The following is a 23,544-nucleotide window of genomic DNA, read 5'->3' on the forward strand; positions in this document are numbered from 1 at the left end:
GAGAAGAGCAGGGAGAGCAAGAGGGAGCCTTGGCCGCTGCCATGGCTGCCAGGGCCTACTGGGGCCTGGTGCCGCCAGGCCACGTCCTCCCACCAAATCATCTGGAAAACACCTAAAAACCACCAGGAAAAACCCACCCATCCTTGTCCTCCCTTGTTGTGTCTGGATGAGAATGGCCTGTGCCCAAGGCTTAGCAGCCTTTGCCACCCAAAATTGTAAAATTGAGCCATTTTGTTCCTTAGAAACCCCGAGCTCTGGAGATGCCCCCATTCTGTCTCCCCCTCAGTTCCCAGCCACCTCAACAACAATAAACAGCAAAATTCTGACAATAAACGGCATCATTTTGATATGATGTATTTGTATTTACACGGTACATTTTAAAGCAATAGCTACACTGATCATACATATTAGAAACAATAAAAAAAGAAGTTAAGAACTAAAATGTACATCATACACTTGTATATATACTTTTTTTTTACACAGAGGTAAAAAGGCTTATAAAAATCAATACAACAGGGTTTTAACTTTTAGTATATAGATACATAATGATGAGGCTTCAGGCACTTTAATTTGTTAACGTGAGCAATAGCTTGGAAAAAAAAAAACAAACAAAAACCCAAAACCTTTCCACAACAGGAAAAAAAAATTGGTTAATGTTTTTGTTACCACAGATACAAAAATAAAATCTGAATAATTTCTCTCAAATGATTGATGTCAGTATTGCAAAGCTGACTGGGAGAATGCTACACACTGTTCAGCAGCAGTGTGGAAATTAAGGAGAAATATTTACAAAAAACCACCCATTTCTATCCTTGTGCCCTTACACCACTGCCATCACGAACCAAATAACGTACGCAGCAAAATCTACAAGTATTACAAAAACCCAAGAGAAGAGGGAAGAAGGAGAGGGAAAGAAAAAAAAAATAAAAAAGAGGAACCTTTTTTTAATAACTTTTATTTTCAGACATACAGAAAGGCTTGGAGTATGTCTACTTAAATAAATAGGGGCACTTCAAGACCGGACAAAAAACTGTAAGATCTTTTTGTAGTGTTGTGCTTTATAGAGAGAAGATCTTACAGATGTTTGTTTACATGAAACAACTTTTGAGAACAGAAATAAAAGGAAAAGGTTGTTTCATTAATTATTTTTTTACGAGGCTGGCTTGATGTTTACTAGACACCATTGAGAGATTTGTCAACTGCTATTAGGCACAAAATATTTAAATTTCATTCAGCAAACCCAGACATATCACCCAGAGTGTAACACTCCATCCCTTTTCCACTATCATTCAATTTTTTTTTCTCCAACTGAAAAAATCCCCTGTAACTGCTGTGAATTAAACCTACCCAACTCTATAGTGTATAATAAGCACATTGCATACTTAATTCACGGTTGACTAAAAAGCTGTGATTAATTCTCAGAGGAACTGTTGGGACATTCCACCAAGAAAGAATGGCAAGCGTTCCTTTTACATTTATTTGGCAAATTAATTCTTAAAAAAAAAATCCTCTCTTTTAAGACTGATGTCAATGTGCAATAGAGGGAGGGAAAGGACATGCGCCCACTGGCAATTTACTGCAGAAAGAAATTATGGCAGGAACAGCAGTGCCAGCTTTGACAAGCCAATCCCTAGCTGCCTCAAAGTATTCGGATTGTACTATGCTAGTTAGAGCTCACTGCGCTAAATCTTTTTTTTTTATTTTTTAATAAAAATTATTTGGCTATTCCTTGTAATATATTAGAAAAATACTCTTTTTCCAAGCTAATTACAAGCCTTGTACACAAGACAACATGACATTAAAAAAAATAATAATAAAAAAAATTAAAGTAATATTATCCTGCTGTATGCACCTTATGCATCCACTTGATAAACCTGGGTGGAGAACTGGGGAGGGGGAAAGCCAGGCAGACGCCTCAGTCTGGCTCCTGCAAGGACTCACATGCTCCATCCCACACACAGGCTCACAGCAACGTGCTGACACGTGTGGAAGTATCTGGCAGATTGGGACCGCAGGTCACAGACTGGAAGTAGTAGTTAACATCCTGGCTTTGGATTTTTCAATACCTGCTTGGATTGCTAAATGTTGTTACTACAGTGGACGCGAATGTTCTCATGCTCATGGATACAGAAAACAAACACACACGATTTTCCATATAATCCACCACTTAATGCAGCATTTCCCCAGAATTGCCATAATAGTGCTTTTGACATTGCATTGTTAGTAATTCTTTGCATATCAACAATTTTCCTCATCTGGAACCTTAGTGTTTTATTCACAGATCTCTACGAAGAAGTTCCCTTTCTTTTTGGGCAGAGCTCTGAAAACACATTTTTCCAATGTTATTTAGGGAAAAGAGAAAAGCCTAAAATTGAAGTTTCCCTTTCAAGTAGTGGTCTGAAATGATTACAGGTAAGGAGGACTATCAGATTCTCAATGGCTATGTGACTATGGTAACTGAGCCTTACTTTCTGTTCACAGAGCTTTAGGAACAGAGAAATAATTTAAGATGTTTGCTGAAGGAAATGACGATGGACCCTAGAAGAGAAACTGCAGCTTAGATGGCTATTTTTGCTTTGGAAAACAGAACAAAAAACCCAAAGAAAACCAGTGACAGAAATACTGTGTTGTGGTACAAGTTTGTTACTAGCACACCTTCTATACATACACAATAGCTTGACGGTAAGTTAAAATATCTTCCAAGTGAGATCTCATTCACTACACCGTCCCATTTCTAGAAATGCCAAAGCTTGCTAACACGCTGTTGGTACCACACAAGCAGAGGCAAGACAGACATAACCTGGAGATGTTCTACAATCCACCACCATTTAAAGCAGTTCTTCTCTCAAACTCATTTTAAATGAAAAAAAAAAAATTTAAACATGTACAAGACAGTCTGTTTTGATTACAGATTAATAATACAAAAGTCTATGCTGTAGGTTAGTTAGTTAGAACAGTTGATGAGCAAATCAATGCAGTGTGAGCCCCAGACGACCCAATGTAAAGTGATCCAAACTGGTGGTTTCCGGATGCTGTCGGGCACAGTGGCTGCATTAAAGTGAGTGACCTCAGTGCTCCAAAACCAACGTGTTCCTTGAACTACAGGAAAAACCTAACACTTTGAATGCATCTGTAGTCATCCAGCAGCTTTGTGTTTTCCACCACAGCACCTGCACATGACCCCACAGTGGTAACAAGCCCGAAGCGGCAAGTAACAGCACATACATGGAGCAATGAAAGACAAGGCGATAAGGGCCATCCACCGGAGGCAAAACATTTCATCACTGGTGTCGCACGAGCAAGGATCTGTATAGTCTCCTTCTGGGTCGGACATACAGTGATAGAGCATAGTGTCTGCGCACCACATACAGCTCACTCGATGGATGCAAGTCTTGACGCGGTCTGGAGCATCCTGGCATTGACCCCGCTTGTTCTCCTCGTGGTTGAACATGTCCCTGCAGTACACGCACCGCGACCTCTCACCATCTTCCTTCCGCCTGGGCTTGAATTTGACAGGTTGAGTCTTTATCACAGCACCCTTGGTATCTTCACCCAGGTCAAAGTCCGAGTTGTCTACGTAAGGATAAGTGTATTCGTGTTTCGAGGCCTCGCTTTTGGCAAAACGTACGTAAGAGTCCATGTCATCAGGATCAAAGTTCTTTCCTCGTGCTGGGGCATGGCGATAATCCTCATACCCAGTCATCCAAATCTTCTCCCGAGGATTGATGCGCACTATCTCCTCATCATCATCTGGAAAGTTGACGTGCCGGTAGGATCGTGGTACTGACTGTGGAAGTAGGAAGGAGATGAGGAGAGAGAAAAGATAAATAAGCTCATTTTGCTACTGGTAATCACTGTCTCCTTGCTTCCTGAAGAGCCAATACTTAGAAACTTCATCTTTCCTTCTTTATATGCCCTTCACCGTGATCCATCATGGACTTTTTCAGTCTTTGGCTCATGAGGGAGTAAAACTGTCACAGTCCTACACTGGCCTGCGTGCATGTGGTACAACACAACATGCTAAACCAGTGTTACCTCCCCCTCCCCCTCCCCCTCCCCCTCCCCCTCCCCCTCTTTTTTTAATAACAGGAAGCCATTTAAAGCTAATTGAGAAGGAAATGGGGAGAGCAGAAGGAGGGAGCTGTCTCAGGCATGTGGAGGAAAACCAAACACCAACAGACTCTGGCAGACATAGAGAACACTGGGAAGAAACCTTACTTGTTCTAGATGGTAGTGGTCAGAGCTGTAATGGTCGTGAAGGTGTCCACGAGTGCAAATTCTTCGATGTTCACAGGATGCAGGAGAAGCCAGAGTTCGCACAGGCTGTTCCCTTTTCTGAGAGGAGTTGGAGGAGCTATCTGTAGCATTCTGTTTTAAATGGAAAGGGGGGAAAAAATCGTCATATATTCAGCTGTTACAGCACAGGGCATTAAGAGATGTTTTGCCACTCACTGACTTTGCACACACCTGCAATATTGGCAACACCTGACCGCTGGAGGCTTCATGAAGTTTCTCATAAAATACTTAAAAGAGGCAGATCTTTTGCCAGGCCATAAAAGCTGTCACCACACACATGGAAAAATAATATGCCCAGAGCCTGCCCGTGACATATTCACCAACACCACCTGTATTCGCTTGGCATGTTATTTGTTATCCTGGGCATGGTGGGACGATGAGCGCTCACCAGGAGCTACCTCTGAAGAGCAAAGTTAAACCCCAGCAAATGACGCAATCCTGTAGGTCCTGAGGGCTCAGACAGAGCATCTGTGTGCCCAGGCTGTACCCCACCAGTCACCCAGGCTACAAAAATACTGGCAATTTTGTAACCTTTACACATTCTCCAAACACTCACTGAATTCCAGTTCATCACCAGTTACCTGAATATCAGCTTTCCTTTAAAAACTTCAGGCTTTTTTTTCTTGTTTTGTCACTTTTTCGCCACTCACTATTACTGTGCAATGAATGTTACTTGTATTTTTATACATTCCTGGCTCTCTTTGAGCACTTTCTTTAGGTTAATTAGTTACATCATTATGCAACAATGATCGTGAAAGGGTGAAACATAACACAGTAACATGCTGTTGCCAATACCTACTGCTTCTTAACAATCCTATTTCTCTTCCTGCAGAAACACACAAAGTAGTAATGTCAGCCACCATATCTCCATAGCCCTTCCTTGGTTAAAACAGTTGCCATACAATATTCAGGATTTTGCCCATTAATTCTATTTATAAGTTTTGGGCTTTTTCATATTACCATGAATCTCTATGGACAGTTGCTAAAAGCACCATCAAACCAAGAGCAGGAAAAAGAGAGCCTCCATGCACAACAAGCAGAACAGCTGTAGCACTGCATGTGCCTGAAACGGTGGTGCCTGAAATAAAAGAAATCTCCACCCACCCCCCTCTCAACTAACAAGATGTGCTGCAGCTACAAGTCCATGGTCCTGATTGCCACTGCAGTCAGCTGAGACTGCACAACCTCAAGAGCAGAGAAGAATTGTATCAGTAGTAGCAGAAGACTGGTTTTACCTGAAAAACCTTCTCTCCTTGTCAAGAATGCACTCTCTAAATACTATTTTCCAATGAATGGCATCAGACACATTTCTTGCTCCAAGAATACAAGAACCCTCTTTGTGAATATTTGTTTATTCTGAAAACAACACTCTGAAAGACTCTGTCCAAAGGTGAGAACACCTTGAAGCATTTCAACACAAAAACAGATGTTGGTTCTCTTTAACTCCTGCAGCACTTTAAAAGCACCGAACTCCCAACTTATTCTGTTGAAAGCAAATACACAGTTGTTTGCAGTGTGATGTAAAGCCAAGCTGGGTTATCTGAGAGGTATAACAAGCAGAATGAGTTTTGAATGGCTGACTCCCATTAAGAACAGACTTTTAATATGTGTGTTTGTTTTAGTTTTTTTTTTTTAAACAAATACACAGAAGCAAATCAACTCTTAACATAGTTAACAACACCTCTAAAGTGGAACAAATATTCAGGCTGCACCAATATTCAGGCTCTTTTAAAAAAGAGGCTTCATCAGTCCTCATAACTTATTAGACAAAGGCAGTTCAAATCTGGGGTTTAAACCCTTCAAAGCTAATTCCTGTGGACTTAACTTCAGGCCCTGCAATATGTAGCACATTTGGGGACATTAAACAAACAAAAAAAAAGGCAGTTTCTACAAATGTTTTGTAATAACATTAAGCTTAAAACTTGTTTGAAAACCCTGAGAAGAGTCAGGACTTAGTTACAACAGCCATATTGGTACTCACAAAAGTACCTTTTCTGCAGAGCTGTATGTGGTGCAGACCAAGATGCTGAGCTGTGATTTAAGGTCTCAGAAAGCCACATACCACACCCCATGGCCCAGGCAGCCCCAGCCTGCTCTCAAAGCTAAACTTCAACTGACATGAAGCAAAAAAGAGGCAGGGCCTTAAAATGGTACCATGGCAGGCAGCAGGACCCTTCAGCTTCAGTGGATCCACAGCTGAGCCCTGCTGGGACAAGCCTTTTGTGGATACACTCCGAAAACATCATGGGTGTTCGTGGTCCAAACAATGCAGCCTGGGGGAAACAACCCAGTGGGAGGTCATTGCACATACCGTCCTGCAACTGCCTCCCTGTCCTGGATGAAAATAAAAATCCCACCCAAACTAGATATAACTCCTTGATAATCTCAGCAGGGCAGCTGGGAGCTATAACCAGCCCTCCAAGCACAGCGCTATTTGCTGCCTCTCTGGGAAGGCAGCATTTCTGCAATAGGCAACTGGAAAAGAGCTTGTAGTGATTTCTATCTTGCCTGATTTGTATCTACCTTTGCTATCCTCCACACCTTCTTCTCCCTTTAGACCCAGCAGGGCAACTGAGCCTCTCCTCCACATGTGTTGACACGGCTACAAAACCTGTTTGCAGCATACCAGAGGCTGCGGCGCTGCTCTCCGCTTTCACCTTATTAAAAATCGCTGCATTTCCACATTCAATGTCCTCAGATTAGATGGGCAGTTTGCCAACACAAATACTCCCTCTAAGCACCCAGAAAGGGGAAATCAACCTATCCAAGACTGGGTCTCTGCTCACTCGTCCATAAAGAAGTTTATGCTGACTCCTGGTTGGTGACACTAAAGGCAGTAGCTGGGTGACAAATGCAGTGTCTGCAGAGTTACCTTGCTGACCATCAGCTGGGATAAGCACTGGTTCCTTTCAAAAACCAATATTCCACCAAGGTCCCTCGCTATTTCAAACTGACATAGGGGAAGAGCGCTCTTAGCACACATGAATGCATGGTCTGAGGACTGAAGAAAACAAAAGAGGTAGAAAATTCCTACCTCCCAAGCAGAAGGTCACCAGTGAAACCCACAGGCCCCTCACCTGTGCTGCTGGGCACACTCATCAATGATGTGAGGAGGAGATGAACAAGATGATGACACAGTTTCCAGATGAAACTTGTTATTCACAAGAGTCAAAATGAAAGTTGACCCTGAAAACTTTGCTTAAGAATCTCATAATGCAGAGAGACTTAACATGCTGGATGCTAAAAAACCCCCAAACATAATTAAACCTAAAGAGCAGTGTGACATAAACACTTTGATCTGACACACAGAATGATGCCCTCTGAGCCAGTTATTGCTGGCCAGGAAAGAGGTCTTGCTTAATTTAAAATAGGCAGCTCTGTGACAGTGCCCACTTGGTGGCTCAGCAACAGGTTAAAAAAAAGACAACCCCCAAATCACTGCATGTACCTGCTGTGCTGCTCCAAGCTGTCTGTGGTGCTAGCCCTCTCTACCCTGTCCCAGTAAGGGCATTTCCATCATGGCAACCTCACAGAGCCATGGCCAGCACCACAGAGGATGGGATGGCTTCTCAACAACAGCCAACTAAATAGCCTGGGTCTCTCCAGCCTGGGAAAGAGATCATGGAAGGGACCAAGAAGATGAGAAGTCTGCTGAATTGTGAATCCCACAGGAATGTGGGCAGAGAGGGATTATTCTTCTAGTATCCTTTAGAAAGCAAGATCACAAAGCATTCACTGGAACAGGCTCAAATAAGGTTCAGGCAGAAGGAGGTACTTCTGATGGTGGCTATAGCTAAAACGAGGTTCAAGAAGCCAGAGGGAAACCCTCAGAAGAAATTCAGTGACCAAGGATTAGAGGCATGATGATGCTTCAGGCCTCTGAAAGTCTACTGTCCTCTCAATGCCCCTCCCCTGCAACTGAACCTGGACTTGGTGACTGGTGAAAATCAGGCATATTCTCAAAGAAAAGGTACACTCATCCTCAGCCAAGTGCCACTAAGAACAAATGATGTCAGTGAGGGAAGCAGGGAACAGCTTCTGTCCCCCACAAGAAGACTGGGACTTGGCTGGGATTATCTACCATCAGCATAGCAGGCAAAATTCTGGGGAGGGTGGTGAAAGGTGGAAACATGACATGCTTGCTCTAAGTCTTCCAAATACAAACACTCACCTACAGAAATACATCTAGAAAGGATGTGGCCTCCAGACACAGGCTATTTCACTGATGGAAAATCAGGTCCCAAACTACTGAGCCACTGGTCTCTCAGAGAAACACCATCTTCTCAAACCTGTTAAAACCAATCCAGCTCCAGCATATGGTTTTGAGGGGAAACTATTGAAAACATGCCCAATAGTCACAAAAGAGAAAAGAACCCAAGACTAAAAGTTGTTGGAACAGGGAGTCTGATAACAAACTCTGTTTCAACATGCCCTCAAATGCTCAATTATGAGAGATTTGTGCTGCTCATACCAGAACCTTCTGAGTGCTATAGTGGTCACAAACTCTTGTGGTTTCACTGCCTGGATAACAAAATCATTAATCACGACCGTAACAGTCATTTTATAAAACCTGTGCAACACATTTCCTGTTGCAAGTGAGCTGGACATATCTGAGCAAGCACACGTACTGCATGTGTGCTACGGCTGCTTGAAGAAACAGCACCAGGCTTCCACAGGCAAATGATGGCACTGTGGTGATTTAAACAAAAATGCATGTCCTTGTTTCCCCCTCAGACTTTCAGAAGTGACTCATTAAATTAAAAAACCCCAGTCATTAGTAAAGAGGATTATGTTAATCATTTACTGCAGTTTATTTCTCATTGAAATGGATTTGTTACACAAGAAGGCTAATCAGATACCTAAGCAATAAGCACAGATGAGCATCTATGAAAAAAACACAAGAAAAAGCAGACTTCTCCTGCTTCTGAACTGGACTGATCACCTTGCCTCTAATGGCTTCACAGAATAGGTTAACTCTGTGTGATGCAACATGCAAGGCTGACTACAAGAAAGAAGAAAGATTCCTCTCAGAATTATGAAGCAATACAATCTGTGGCAGCTTGTCAGAAATTGGTTGCCAGAGGGAAATTGTGGAGTTCTGTCACTTAAAACTTCCAGAAGTGCTCTCTGCCAGCTAAAGGATTTGCAAGTTTGCTGTGAAAAATAACTGTGGGTCAAGCAAGACATGATTTTTTTTTTCCTCTCTAGAATGGTTAATGGTCCCATGAAGCAGGGGGGAACAGATGTATCATGATGTTGAACAATTAGCTTTGCAAATAATGGTCCTGAAGGAATCAAAACCCCATGCCAGCCTGGCCTTCGCAAAGCACAAGCCAACCTGCTCTCTATTGCCCCGCTCTACTTTTCCCATCTCCCACTGCATGCAAGCCCACACATCACAACATCCAAGGGGGCGTCCTGACATGCAGCAGAGAAAAGCAAAACTTCACCTTTACCGAAGGCATCCTCCTGCAACAGCCAAAGCTCCCTGCAGCAGCTCCTGGGTTCACCTGCGGAAGCCTGACCATGCTGAAGAAGAGCCCAGTGCCACCCCATCTTTTGAGAAGGCATCCCCACCATTCCCAGGACAAGAAACCCAGCTCTGCTTGGGTTGAGGATGAGCCTGGAAAAGCGACAGCCCAAGAGCTGCATCCTCCCATGCCACAGCCCAACCAGCCCTGGCCGAGGCCTCTGCAAGAAACGGGCTCCCCACCGGCAGCCGGAGCCCTCAGTGTGCTCTGCCCAGGTGCAATCCCTCAGGAGCCCTGGCACAATGTCACTTGACCCTTTGCTTTCACTGGGATATGAGGAGGCACAGCTGTGCTATCAGTCCGGAAAGGAAGAATGATAAAACCGCCAAAACAGCTCAGCGAGCGAGTGATACCGAGCTCTGCGCTGGCCTGGGCCTTATCTACGGAGCCGCCGTTTAGGAACGTCACAAAGAGGAAGTCTGAGAGTTATTTCGGATGCGTGGCAGAGAAACTTCCACCTCTCCGAAGAAATTAAGATAAAATATAGTCTCCCAGAACTCCCTCAGCCTAATCTTGCCAGACCAGAACAAGTCCTTCCGTTCTCCTCCAGCTTTTTTAAATTTTATTTTTAAAGCCTAAAGAGAGACAGCACTTCTGACTTTCACAGACAGTGGAACAGCACAAATCCTAGATTTTGTCTCAAAACACCTTTTTCTCTGTATTCAAGACATTTAGAAAAGGGAACAGCTGACATTTTCCATCAACCTCTAACTGTGCCCTGTATACTTAAGACAGTCCATTTCAAAGAGACCTTAGATGATCCAAGTATTAAGAAAGAGATTCAGTGTGAAAAATCTTTTAAGATTTGAGACTCCTGTCTCCTAAGCACAAGCTTTTAATTTGTCATGGCAATACAAAACCATGGAAGAAAATGCTTTTGACAAATTTCTGTTTGTTTCCCATCACTGAAGACAAGACAGAAATTGTATTGCAGAAAATTGCTTCCACACATTTTTGAAACATTTTGCCACTCTCATCCACTAGGGATGGCTGGAACTGAATGTAGCTGAAAGTCTGCTGAAAGTCTGAAAGAAAAGCTTCATGTTAGATCATATTCCAGTTCAGTTCAAAGACAAATTGGCTGTACACAACCATTACAATAAGCATGGATTCAGACTTGTCCAACACCAGAACAGGAGTAGAATTTCTCAAATGTTTGTTTTCTAGTTATCTCTGAAACAAATACCAATATAAAGTGCAGACAGCTAGCTATTTTTTACTGCTACCTTTTCTTATTTTAAGTTTTTGTGGTTATAGCTTTTACTGCCATAAAGATGCTGGTGGCTGTGCTGGCCTGAAGTCAGCAAAACTTAAGGAACATTTATTAGAATTCAGCACACAAGATCATCTCCATTAAACTCCTGCTAAACCCGACTCTGGCATCATTGGGCAGCTCTGCATGGGCCACAGATGTGGCTTAACAGCTCACTTCAAGAAGTGAAAAGAATATATGAGACTCAGACACGATGAAATGACATGACAAACACTCAGATGTGGTAAGGGGGGAAAACCTCAGGGAGATTTTCCTGTTTCACTACTTGCCTCATTCAAGGCATCAGACATGTCTGCAAAAGCAGGCATTTGAAGAGATACAAAGAGAAACTTTGTTTGCAGAAGTCAGAGGAGGACTGAAGTAAGTCAGCATCCCATTTTGCTGGGACTGAGACCTGGACCAGGGACCCTGAGCAGGTCTGTTCAGCATTTCCTTCCCAGGATACTTCTCCCCCTTACTGCAACACTGGGCGAGAACACTGCTTCAGTGGAAAGTTTTTGCATCGGGTACTTACAAGGGAAAACCAGAATGTTTTAAGGGGGGGAAAAAGCCCAAACCACAAGCCCAGCTTCTAGGGTCAATCCCCCAGGCAGCACAGCAATCCCACAGTACAGTGGTGAGAGCAGGGTGGCTCTGTCTACCCACAAGGTGCTTGTGTCCTCATCCATGTGGAAAGCCTCTCCTTACCAGGACTCCCACTCTTTCTTCATTTCTGAAACTCCTCCGTGCTGTGGCCTGACTGGATTTCTCCATGCTGAGACAAGCTACGCTGCTTCAACAGGATCTTTTTACTTAAACCTGGGAACTGTTTTTACTAACCAATTGCTTAAAACCATCTAAGGATAGAGGCCTTTCCCTTTTGCAGAGGATTTGTTAATCTGTTTATACCTTGAAAATGACATCCTGGTGTGGACTACAGCATTGTTGGATGCTACAGCATCCAACATTTGTGCTTGTACAGCTCTGCAAAGATCAGCAGAGCCACTTTCTCTAACAATATTACCCACACTAGCACAGCTGTCCTCTGCTAAGGCCAAGAGAGTGGCCACCACGGTCTGAACTGGTGAGGGGAGGTGATGGCCACTGCCTCTCTCCCCCACCAGTGCCATCACCTGCTCTGTGGGCACGCGTGGGTGCAGGACCACAGGAATGCAGCCCAAAATCACTTTTGCATCAGCTCCCTGGCCTCAGCTGACCATCCCTGTGGTGGCACAGAGGTACAGACAGCACAGGTGGGGGAGGCTGGAAGGGGAGCTCCTAATTTTCAGGTGCTGACAGGGAACTTAGCACATCCAACACTGCCAAAAAACGTTCCTTTGGCAAGATGGGTAAAGAAATAAAGGAGTGAAGTTCATAAGGGGGTGTTAAACTGAACAGCTGAGCACAGCTGGGAACAGATGGCTCCACAAAACTCACCATGAATCTCAGCTCTTCTATACAGAAACTTTCAAGGAGCAGGCAGGGAATAATATAAAGGGGGAAGAAAAACACTACAGAAAACTAAATTAGCCAAGCTAAAAGAATTGATGCACCTAAACCATCATTAATGTCTTTGATGCACTTAATCCATCATTAATGTCTTTGCTATGTATGCTGCAGCCTCTAAATCCAGCAGTGCTCCTCCTATATAATACAACAGGTTACAAAGAGAGGGAGAAAAACTAAGTTAAATGCAAACTTCCCACAGAAGACTGATATGATATTTTAGGAAGTCAGTTAGGGGTCATTTATTCACACAGTTATGAACATCGATGATATTTTAGCTGGAATTTATCACCAAAATAGAATCCAACAGCTGATGCAAACTTTTAAAATATCCTCTTCATATGCACTGCAAATATGTCAGGCTCTGCTTAAAAATGTAATGGCACTTATTTACTTCTGTCTTTCCTTCTCCTCTTGCAGAAAGTGCCAGAGACATATGAACTGCTTCCTATAATCACTTCTGATTTAATTTTCATAAAGTGTTTACAAGATACAGGGTAAGCAGACCCTTAACAAAATACAGGTGAGGGAAGGAAACAGGCCTATTTAGATGCAGTTCTTTATAATGCATTTCTGTGCTGGGCAGAGGTCCACTCTGAGCTCCCCAGACTCTGGTATTCTGTTGTTCATCTTCAGTTACTACCAAACACATCCTGGGGGGCAGAGGGGACACCACCTCACAATATTTTTTCAGTCTGAAAATTATGAAGTTTCTTTATGGCTTTTCTTTTGTTCTTTCTTGCTTTCTTTTTTCTTTCTAGGGGTGGGAGGGGGAATCTGTCAACTTAAAGAAAAATCTTGAAGCCTCATATAAAAGCATGTCTCTCATTGCTAAGCTTTACCAAATTACTCATTTTCTTGCTCAAATTCTCCAAAAAAAGAAAGCCCAAGTAAATAAACAAACAAAAACCCTCCAAAAAAATCCAAGGACACACTCCAGGCAGCCTCAACTCTCTGTCTGTTTTGGGCTTTTTTTTCCTACCTGTTACACAAGACGACGGATTCAGATCACATTTGCCAGTGTTTACACAGCAGGTGGGAATTACAGGCTCCTCCATGAAGAGGAGAGCAACTCCTCGGCCCCACAGTTCCCACACAGCTCCCCTCCTATCACTGCCCAGCCAGATGCTCCAGCTCAGCACCAGCAGCCAAATGCTTTTCCCCGTGCCAATGGTGCAGAGAGCTTTTCCAGCTCGCTGCAGACCTGCATCCCTGGCTCCCACCGGGGCGTGTGCCAGGCAGCCATTCCCTAATCCCTCCTGCTGCAGCACAGGAAGCTGTCAGTCATCGCCCTGCCCTGGCCAAGGCTGCCTCCTCCCAACAGTGTTTACACCCCGTGCTGCATCTACTCTGTCTGCCACCTTCACAGGCAGTGCCTGGGGCCAGCCAGGACACCCCAAATCCAGCTGTCCCTGCTGCCTCCTCCTGCCTGGGACAAGGCATTTTGTTCCAACACAGCAGCCAGTGAGACTGCAGCTTACAAATATAGCTGTCTGCTGAAAGCCACTTCCTCAGGGTGGATATGCAAGTAATGGAAAAGGCCATTTTCTGCCTCTGTCAAATTTTCAAGCACCCTGAAGCCGAAAGAAAGGCCTGTACACTTCAAAGGCTGACTGCACAGCCCAGATTAAAGAGGGAGTCTAATGGAAAGCTGCAGTCATATCAACCATGTATTTTCAAGGTAAAAGCATACATCTGGCCATAAAACATCCCCACCAACACAGCCTCAGCTATCCTGGCATCTCCTTCCAGTCTCAACTGAAGGATGAACTTCACAGTAGAAACATGAAGGAGAAAAATGCCACAAATCCTAAACCACACCCAAGTGCAAGAACCACCTTACTTGTATCACCGGCACAGCAGAGGTCTTGCAGAAGGCAATGGATCCAGGGCCAGGGGTATGCAATGAATTTCAGGTGGCACCATGAATGTTGGTGGGGGGGCAGAGAGTTTTTGCCTCCTGCTCAGCCCATCAGCTCCAGTTTCCCTTGAGTGAGCACTTCTGCTTTTCCAGCCCTAGAGCGAGCTGGCTCCAGGAGCTAAACCACCGGAAAAGTATTCGCTTTCTTTTATAGGGCTAGTTTTTGGTTCACTTCCCTGGGCTGGCTCAGCACAGAGTCAGCTGTGCTATGAAAAGGGGGATGGAGTAGCTGGTCTCTGATCTGCTGAGACTTAAGATGCATCAGTCAAGCTGCATCCCTCAGCAGTGGTTTCACACAGGGGCTAAAATAACTCCTGGAACCCCAAATCCTGCTCCCTCACATCAACTTCACTCTTGGCATGACTGTGCAGCAAAAGCAAGGTGGGGGAACTGGGCTGGCTGAAAAATAACCTGCTTTTCACAGGCATCTTGACTCAAATCAGGTTCCCCTTACATAATACCAAAGAAATGCCCTGGGAACCACAGCTGAACAAAAGCAAAAGTAAAAAAAAAAAAAAAAAAAAAAAAAAAAAAAAAAAAAATCCCCCCTAAACAAACAAACAAACAACCCCCTTTCCCACTCTGTTTTACTGTATGTTACAAAAAAGCAATTTACTCTTGGTTGTATTTGTTTCTGACACATTTGCACCTTAAAATACACAAATGCACTACAGCATTCGGTTTCAGATGAAAAAGGGAACATGCTCATGAACAGCTTGACACTTTAACTCATCATATAGTTTAAGTACATTACTAGACAGCCAAATTATTTTTTCAGAAGACAAACAGGCAGCTAGCTGGCTGCAAGAGTGAAACGATGCTACAACACACTCTGATCACAAATTCACCAGTTCGAAACTACAGCTAGAGAGGCATCAGCCAAGTCACCTTTGTACAAGGACTCCTACAGGCAGGTCTCCTGGTGACCCTTTTTATCTTAAAGGTCATCCTGCAAGAAAACAACACCTTCAGCAATCTGAAGATTACTTAAATTAATGCAAGTCAGGTTGTACATAACAAAAATAATAGAGTACAAAATGTAAAGAGCTGGTACACTGAAATACACCATATCATCATCCAAGCACAGGGAAAGAACAAAATGGGTGTTGAGAAGGAGAAAAGGAGAGGAGGAAAGAATTAGGAGAGGAGGAAAGAAGGAAATCTCTTTTCAACTGCTGGGGCAAACTGAACAAATCTGAATACTTAACTGCACAAATTACAACACAAGTTCTGGCAAGATGCAGCTATAAGGAAACTTCCACCACAGCAAAAGATCAAATTTCCGTTTCCTGCAGGATATATCCCAATCCCGCTGCATGACCAACTGTGTTTGTATGTGGGAATGGTACAGAGCCAAAAAATACACTACAAAAAATGGTCTTGAGAGGAAGAATTGTGACAAGAGAAATTGCTTACCCTCAGCAAAGTAGCTCAACACATCCCAGTCATTGCTATAATTAGCTACATAAAAACTACAGAGCAGTGAGCCTTAGAATATCTGATAGCAATGCAGATACTTTTTGTTTAATAACTTGTTCTTCTTATTTGTAATTCACTTAGAGTGAAACAACACCAAAGCAACGGAAATTCAGTCAGTTTGGGAATTGTGTTAAAATGCCAATTTCTGATCTGCAGTAAGAAAAGCATGTTTTACCTATCAGAGAGTGACACAAAGGCAAAAAAAACCTCATGATAAATACAATAAAGCAATACATAAATCGTGCAAGACCTTTACTCCCCCTCCTTTCTTTTAAAGAAAGCAAACAAACCTATAACCTCCTATCTGCTCCCTTGAGCTCTTCACTTACATCTTATGAATCTGTTATATAGACAAGAATAAATAGATTTTATGTTCTGTGTACCTCCACACCACAGTAATTTTTATATATCCTTCTGTCCAAATGACAGGTTATGACTAAGAGTAAGCAAGGACAATCTAGAGGCTGAAGTACACAGTAATTGCCTCTGCATTTCTGAAGGACTTAAGGAAAAGAGCAGCTGCCTTTCCAGATGATACCACTGTTTCAGTGACAATAGTATTGAATTATCAGTGAGTACAGCCTGCTTGTATTAGCAGAAAGAGCAAGAAAATAAATGGGTTAATTTCCAGCACCACTTGAAAGAAACAAGAGATCCTGAAAGAAAGGGAGAAATACAACACTAGAAAATAAACCTGACAGCCAGAGAAAAAAACTTTCCACTTGACCTTCCCTACTGAAAAATCTCTTTCAGCATTGGAATCCATTCCCATTGAGTGATGTAAATTTGTGTGGGCAAAGTTAACCTGAAGGCAGGAAAAAGCCCCAAACAGATAAAAAGCAGCTAGCCTTAAAACTGGTGGATAGTCAGGATCTTTTCAGGTTTTTGAGGGAAGGATTTGAGCCTGCTGGTTTTTCGGTGTGTGAATTTCTCTCTTCTTGGCAAGTACTTTTTTTTTCCTTTAAAATCTGAATTAGAATAGCTGTGGTTTACAATGCAAGCCCAAAATCCAGACATCAGAGGATGTGGCTAACAGCAATGAACCCTTTGGCTGCTCACACAGAGCACAGCTGGCTGCTGGGCAGGAAGAAGAACAGAAGGCAGGCCATCATGTCCTGTCACTGCAACCATCTCCCTGTCGGTCTGCTCAGCCTCACAGAGCAAACAAGGTGGATCCGCTCGAGGTGACAACCCCATCATTCCCACAGCGAGCTCTGTCCCTCCAAAATGCATTTCCCCCTTCGGCTGTTCGAGGATGGCATTAAGAAAAAAGGAAACTGCAAGCTCTTATGGCTCCTCAGTCTCTGAGCTCAACTTTTGACTGAAGCATATCTCACAACTCAGTGCTGATCTACTCTCAGCAACATCATTTTCCACAGAGGGCTGGGATGACAGATGCTCCAGCATCCCACAGAACTTATGGATATATTCCAAAGTATTTGGACTGGGTTTACTGTCCACTTTAAAGAAAAAAAGCCACAGTTGTTCTTTAAAAGAACCATCTGAATGTGAAATGACCAAGCCAGCAAGAAAAATTAGATTTAGTGTTTATCTAGCGAATATAAATCTTCTAAATTTTAATAGTGAGGCTGTAACATGCTTGAGGCCCAGATGGGAAGTGAAAGAAGACAAAAGGTTTGAAGGAAAGGCAGCAGGGATAAATCTGTTTTTTTAATTAGGAAAGCAGAAGAGATGGAAGGGGGACTGTAATGCAAATATCTGCCCCAATATGCACTGTTGTGGTGGAGAACAGGTAATTGTGTCTGTCTGTGAAATGACTGTCAGCAGTGTCCAAGCCACATAACAAACTTCCTAAGTCAAACACCCCCAAGGACAGGAATCCATGTTCTGACAAGAAAAAGGCACAAGGGGCAAAGGATTGCTCCAAACACACAACTTTGTAGTGAAAACATGAGCCTGAAGACTTTTGCTGGAAGTCCAGGAAGAAAAGCAGCGGCAGCAAGATCTGTCTGTATGACCTTAGTGAAGCATAAGAGTATTTCTCCCTTCTTCCAGTTGGGGAACCAAGATAAGTAAGCTTTTAGCCAGGAGCCAACAAGAGAAGCAATGGATTGAGCGTGTGCACCTTGAAACACAATTCTGCTGCTCAACCATGCACCTCTAGATCATGCCTGCTCGATCTGCCAAACTCTCCAGGTAACATACTGAACAAAAAATAGGGTTTTTTAAAAAAAATTTGTTGATTATATAAAATACATGGGATTTTAACATGAATGTCACACTTGAGTTTTGCTGTGCTCTCCCTTATATTTCCCTTAAAGCTAAAGGAGACTGCAGTCATTTTTAGAGTCACAAACCAGAACAACCATGGGAGCTGCTGCTCCTCCTGCCAGGGGGTGTCTTTTCTTTAGCACTAAAGCAGGCACAAGGCTGCAGATTTATCTGGAAAACACATGAGTGATGTTTCAGCTGAACTGGTCATAAGGTTTCAGAACAAACATCTCTGCTTTTTCAGATGGGATGCTAAAAGAGGCCATTTCAGGCACTCTGCAGACTCTGGAAGACATTGACCTTTTTTCCTTGGAATCAATTCACAATTTTAACTTCGTGGTCATGTGGGATTATTATCTGTAATTGAAAGTAAAAATGTAGATTAGGAAAAAAAAATTTACACAAGAACTCAATTATATGGCAAATTCCGTGGCTGAGGAATTACAGAATACATTCAGTCCGTATTAAACCCTATTTCTGAACTGAATGTTAAAGAAGGCTGAAGATGCAGGCTGGATGGATGAAGACAAACAGAACAATCTCAGCCTGTTACAAGGACAGTGTTTCCCCAGTGGAGACAGAACGGATGGCCAGTCTTACTCAGATTCCATCTCTTGAGAGGACGATTTATAATGTACAAGACAGAAGAAATTTATTTGCTAACATATGGAAAACATTTATGGGCTCTTTGGAGGATCTGAAACTCAAGAAACACAACTACGTATTGTTAAAACTCCTAAATGGAGATTTCATTTTAGAAATAAGCATTTTTCAACTCGAGGCTGTGACATTTAGCTCTATACACTGTTGTTTCCTGCCCTGTCAGGTATGAATTTCAGAACAGGCTGTTTGCTGTAGGTCTAAGCCACAGGAGAAGTATTAGCTGGCAAAGTCCTGTTTTTAAGGATATAACCCATGGGGATATATGGGGTTCAGAAAGATGGATGGGGAGTGTTTGCCATAGGGATGGGGCAGGATACTGCTGCCCAAGTTATCATCTTGGCTCTGCAAATTACATTTATGGCAGGAGACAAGACTACTGACACCCAGTGAATGCTCCCACAGCCACAGCTGCAGATTATTCAAAACCCAAAAAAAGGTCCACCTTCTGATACAAGAAAATGATGCTCCACTAAGCCACACAAGGTGACAGCCCACAGGAGAGCTCCATCTCCACCTTTGCCATGGAAGAAGTACCCTGCTGGATGCCTGGAAGGGCTGCAGGCTGGCTGAGGAATAAGCAGAACGGATGATGCACACGTGGAACCACGCACATCCCACGCAGCCACACTGGAGCTAACAGGAGCAGGGGCTTTATAGAAGCCCAGCATCAATCAACAGCCAAGAGCCGTGTCGGGGTCAGGGCTTGTATGGAATGAGGGGGGTGTTCTACAGCTGGGAGCATTATGCTGGTGCAAACATCTGTGCATGATGAAGTCGTGGTGGCCGGCCACAAAGCAGCCTCAGAAATGTGAAGTTTTGGACCCGCTGTGCTTGAACAGATTGAAACACCTTCAAGAAGAGCAGGACCTCGGGCCAAATATTGAGGCAGCAGTGCAGCAGCAATGGCTGAGGTTTTCAGAGACGGGTAAATGACTGATTAAATGACTCAATCATGCAGATACTTTTGAAAATTCTGCCGCACGCAGTTAAGTTTATTCATGCATGTGTGGGAGAGGGGGAGGATTGTGAAGATTTTAATAACTACCTTAGGAAATAAAAAAGAACAAATGTATTTTCTCTTTAAAACAGAGAAAAAACCAAACACAAAAAATCCACTGCTGTGGCTGAAAAGAGTTTACAGAAAGCTGCAGAGAAGTTTTGTGTGAAAGGATGACCAAATGGACTACGATACACAAGTCAAAAATACATGCAAAGAAAGAATGGAACAGAAGGGTAAAAATAAAACATTTCACAGCCCTACCAATTTCTTATAGTTTTAAACTGCTCTGTGCTTCAGTATGTTATTTCTGGCTTATGCAGTCTTCATACTTCACCATAACCTACCAGATAAATAGGAAGTTGAGATCTTTGAAGAACTTAAGGACTGCGGGAAAAGGAAAGATTTCATCCCAGAAAAACAAAGACATATTGGGGAAGGAGATGTCCCCACAGCCTTATTTTTGGAGTATGACAACACATGTACCCTGGTGTGCCATCTTGACAAATAGCACCATGCAAGGTCCCATCACCAGTGAGGTCCCTCTTGCACCCTGGAGATCACAAACCCCTGCAGAGAGCACTGCCAGGCAGGACACAACTCATTCCCCAGGTGCCAGCAAGATGCCAGCACTGCTGAGGTTTCCCTCCTTACTAATGCTATTGAGCAGCTTGTTCCTCCTTCTCCATCAGGCCTCCTACCCATAAATGTCTGCATGGCAGGGAGACACTTGTCACTTCCCCAGGGGCAAGTAGGTGGGAAAAATCTCCTCCAGTTCTGGCTCTTCATTCTGAATGCAGGAATTTGATTGATTTTGATGCAGCTGGAGAAGGATTCATCCAACTTTTTATATGTAAAGCACCTCCTACTTAAAGGCAACAAACTGGTGGACAGTCAGTCTTCCTCCTTGTAAAAATCATTCTTTGAGTTTAAAAATCAACACTCAGCCACAAGATCGAAATTGTAGAGAAATTCAGGAACACTCCCAGGTGCCTGAACACCAGCCAGTAGGATTTTAGCAAATATATACTCTCCTGTTTCCACAGGCCACTTGTCACTGCTTAAACACTGAGTATTCCAATGTGTAAGCCAGTGAGAGCTGGCACACACCCATCCAAGGCAGATTTGGACAGTCATCTGCTTTCTGACGAGCACAGAAGAGCCACACGCACATCAAGAGTGACTGCCCACCCCCAGCAGAGCACAGCTAGTCCAGCAGATCTGGGAACAAAGCACGACCTACTGGTAAAAGGCTCTGGCTGCACTGGTGCCTCCCCCAGTGCCCATAAATCACTTCTGGAAGGTAGTTGGGAAGCAGCTGCTAATGATAGTTTTGCTGCAGAGTGCAGGAAGTCACCTTTTAACCCTGCCTGCTGTTGTTTGTCTCCCTGAGCGTGACAAAAGGACAGATGTGGACAACATGCTGGCCCTCGGGAAGATCCGGTCAAAGCTCAGCAGGGAATCTGATGTGGTCCCATGCTGGCAAAGTGTCACCCTCAAAAAACACCTTTTGGCTTTGGATGCTTCCCAGGGCTCATTTTCAAGCAGCTTGATGCTTGTACCGATTTTTTCCTCCCTCACCCTAAAAATCCAGAGAAGTATCCCAAAGACAATTTTGAGTTTGCTGTTGCTGCACTGAGGATTACCCACATTCCCCTTTCCTGCCATCCAGGCCCCACAGGACAAGGAGGGGATTTGTAAAATAACCAATATGTGCCCATGGGGGTTGAATTAAGCTGAGCAAGTAACTTTATTAACAAAGAAGTATACAATGTGAGCAACTTGTTTCCAGCCCACGGAATAGCGCTAATCAGAGTCACGTTTTCACCTGACAAGATTTTTTTTTTACTTTTTAACTTTCCTTTTGAAGTTAGTAGCTTTAGTTTCAGCAAAACTCCATAATACATTTTAGACAACACCACAAATCAATCTCCAACAGCTCACTCCTGTTTAAGTCACTGCTGCTTAGACAGATGCCACACTACTGTGCCTTCTTCCACCCGAAGAACACCAGTCTGAACTTTCTACATTCCATGTACAGGTGAAATACCTTTGAAGCTTGCTTGTTTACAACTGTAATCCAAAATGAATATGTATCTCAGGAGCAGTACTCTTGCTAAGCATCTGAGTCTGCAGGAAGCTTCTCAGGGACAGACAGCAGTATTAGCAAGTGTGTGCACCACCTCTGTCTAAGCCAAAAGAAATTCAAGGGCAATTATTTCTTCACTTCTAGCTGCTGACACCACCTGCTCTGACATGCTTTTCCTGTGGCGACACGAGGCCAACAAGAGGCCTCACATTCTGTAGAGGATATACTTCCATCAAATAAAACACACCCATTGTCCAAATATGACGGTGGCTGAACGCCAGCCCTGAGGCATAAAAAGAAAAATCCCTTCCAACCTGACCATGTAAACCTGAGCATAGAGAGAAGGAGCTTGGCGGACATGTACTCACAGTGAAGACATCATCGTCGCCGACTTCGGCCTCGTTGTGAAGGGTGGACGAGGAAGTTGTAGATCCTAGAAAAAACAAAACCAACAGAGGTTTGTGTGCTGTAGATGTGCAAAAGAGTGGCTGAAATTAAGGAAGAACAACCCATCTGCTGGTAGCTGGGTTGGAGAGGTAAAACTTGAAAAAGTATTTCTTGAAACACAACTGTGTGACTGCCAATGCTAATTAACAATCATAAAAATAGCAGTTACCATTTCCAATTACAGAAGACTAATTTCTGAAGAATGGTAAAGCTATGTACTAATCAGTGCTCCAGGCTGATTCTCAGCTGTCAAGAAATCACGTATGAGTTTTTCTTCACTTACTCCCTAAATGTGGGGCAGGGGGGAAGAAATAACCTATAATTTAAAATAAAATGAACCTCACTTTGACAATGAAGAGTTAGATTGTATTTTTTTTCCTTTTAAGTTTTTATATACTTGAAAGGTCTTCTCTATGACCTGCTTCTCAAAGAATCACCTTGCCCCACGTAAACAAAGTATCTGAAAGGAGCTGATATGTGTAAAACCGTAGACAAGAGAAAAATACTGGGGAGTAATTTTCATTAGGTACATTAGGAAATCTTCTGGAACAGTAGGGAAGCATATAAAAAAATCTTCTCACCCCACAGGTGTTCCTGCAGAGCTGCTCGAGGGCCTGGTGAGCATCAAGGCAGGGGGTGCTCACCACTGCTGCATTTGACACCAAATTCATGCTGTACCTAAAAAGGAGTGACTCCTCTGCCTACACCCAATCAAGACCCCAGACCCGCTTCCTGGCTGGCTTCATCTACCCTAAGGCTGCCAAGGAGGGTGGGCACAGCCAGAGGATCTGCTGGGGAGAGAACCCTCAAGTCAAATGTCTATTTTTTTGATGGAAGCCCACTGCTAGAGTGGATTATGCCCACATCACATCCCTGACCAACACAGTACAACGACTTGTACTACTTTCATTCTGGAAATTTGTTAAAATAATGCATTTTATATAATGCTATTGGCACCAGCCTTGGCTGCTCTCAGTTGCATCATCGTGAATATGTGCAGAGCTAAGTGTGAAAGCCCACTTAAAACACTGAGTAATGTGGAAACATTTGTGCCATTTGCTACATTAGCTTTAAAATTAAAAAAATCTGAAGCTCTATGGTGCAGCATAGGGCTCTTGTACCTGTGTCCCA

At 43.4% G+C, this 23,544-nt stretch overlaps 1 protein-coding gene across 2 annotated transcripts in view; it reads right to left on the bottom strand.

Annotated features, from left to right (window-relative positions):
- Positions 1-338: 338 nt before the first annotated feature.
- Positions 339-23,544, bottom strand: part of SPRED2 (sprouty related EVH1 domain containing 2) — a 59,203-nt gene continuing 35,997 nt past the window's right edge. For both annotated transcript variants that reach the window (XM_059468223.1, XM_059468224.1), the window contains exons 4-6: positions 22,335-22,399; positions 4,219-4,368; positions 339-3,787 (exon numbers count right to left, since the gene is read on the bottom strand). In XM_059468223.1, the coding sequence (XP_059324206.1) occupies positions 3,137-3,787; positions 4,219-4,368; positions 22,335-22,399 (866 nt within the window). In that variant the 3' untranslated portion in view covers positions 339-3,136. The remainder of the gene's footprint in view (positions 3,788-4,218; positions 4,369-22,334; positions 22,400-23,544) is intronic.

Source organism: Ammospiza nelsoni, chromosome 3 (genome assembly GCF_027579445.1).
Source record: "Ammospiza nelsoni isolate bAmmNel1 chromosome 3, bAmmNel1.pri, whole genome shotgun sequence".
In the NCBI taxonomy this organism is placed as follows: domain Eukaryota; kingdom Metazoa; phylum Chordata; class Aves; order Passeriformes; family Passerellidae; genus Ammospiza; species Ammospiza nelsoni.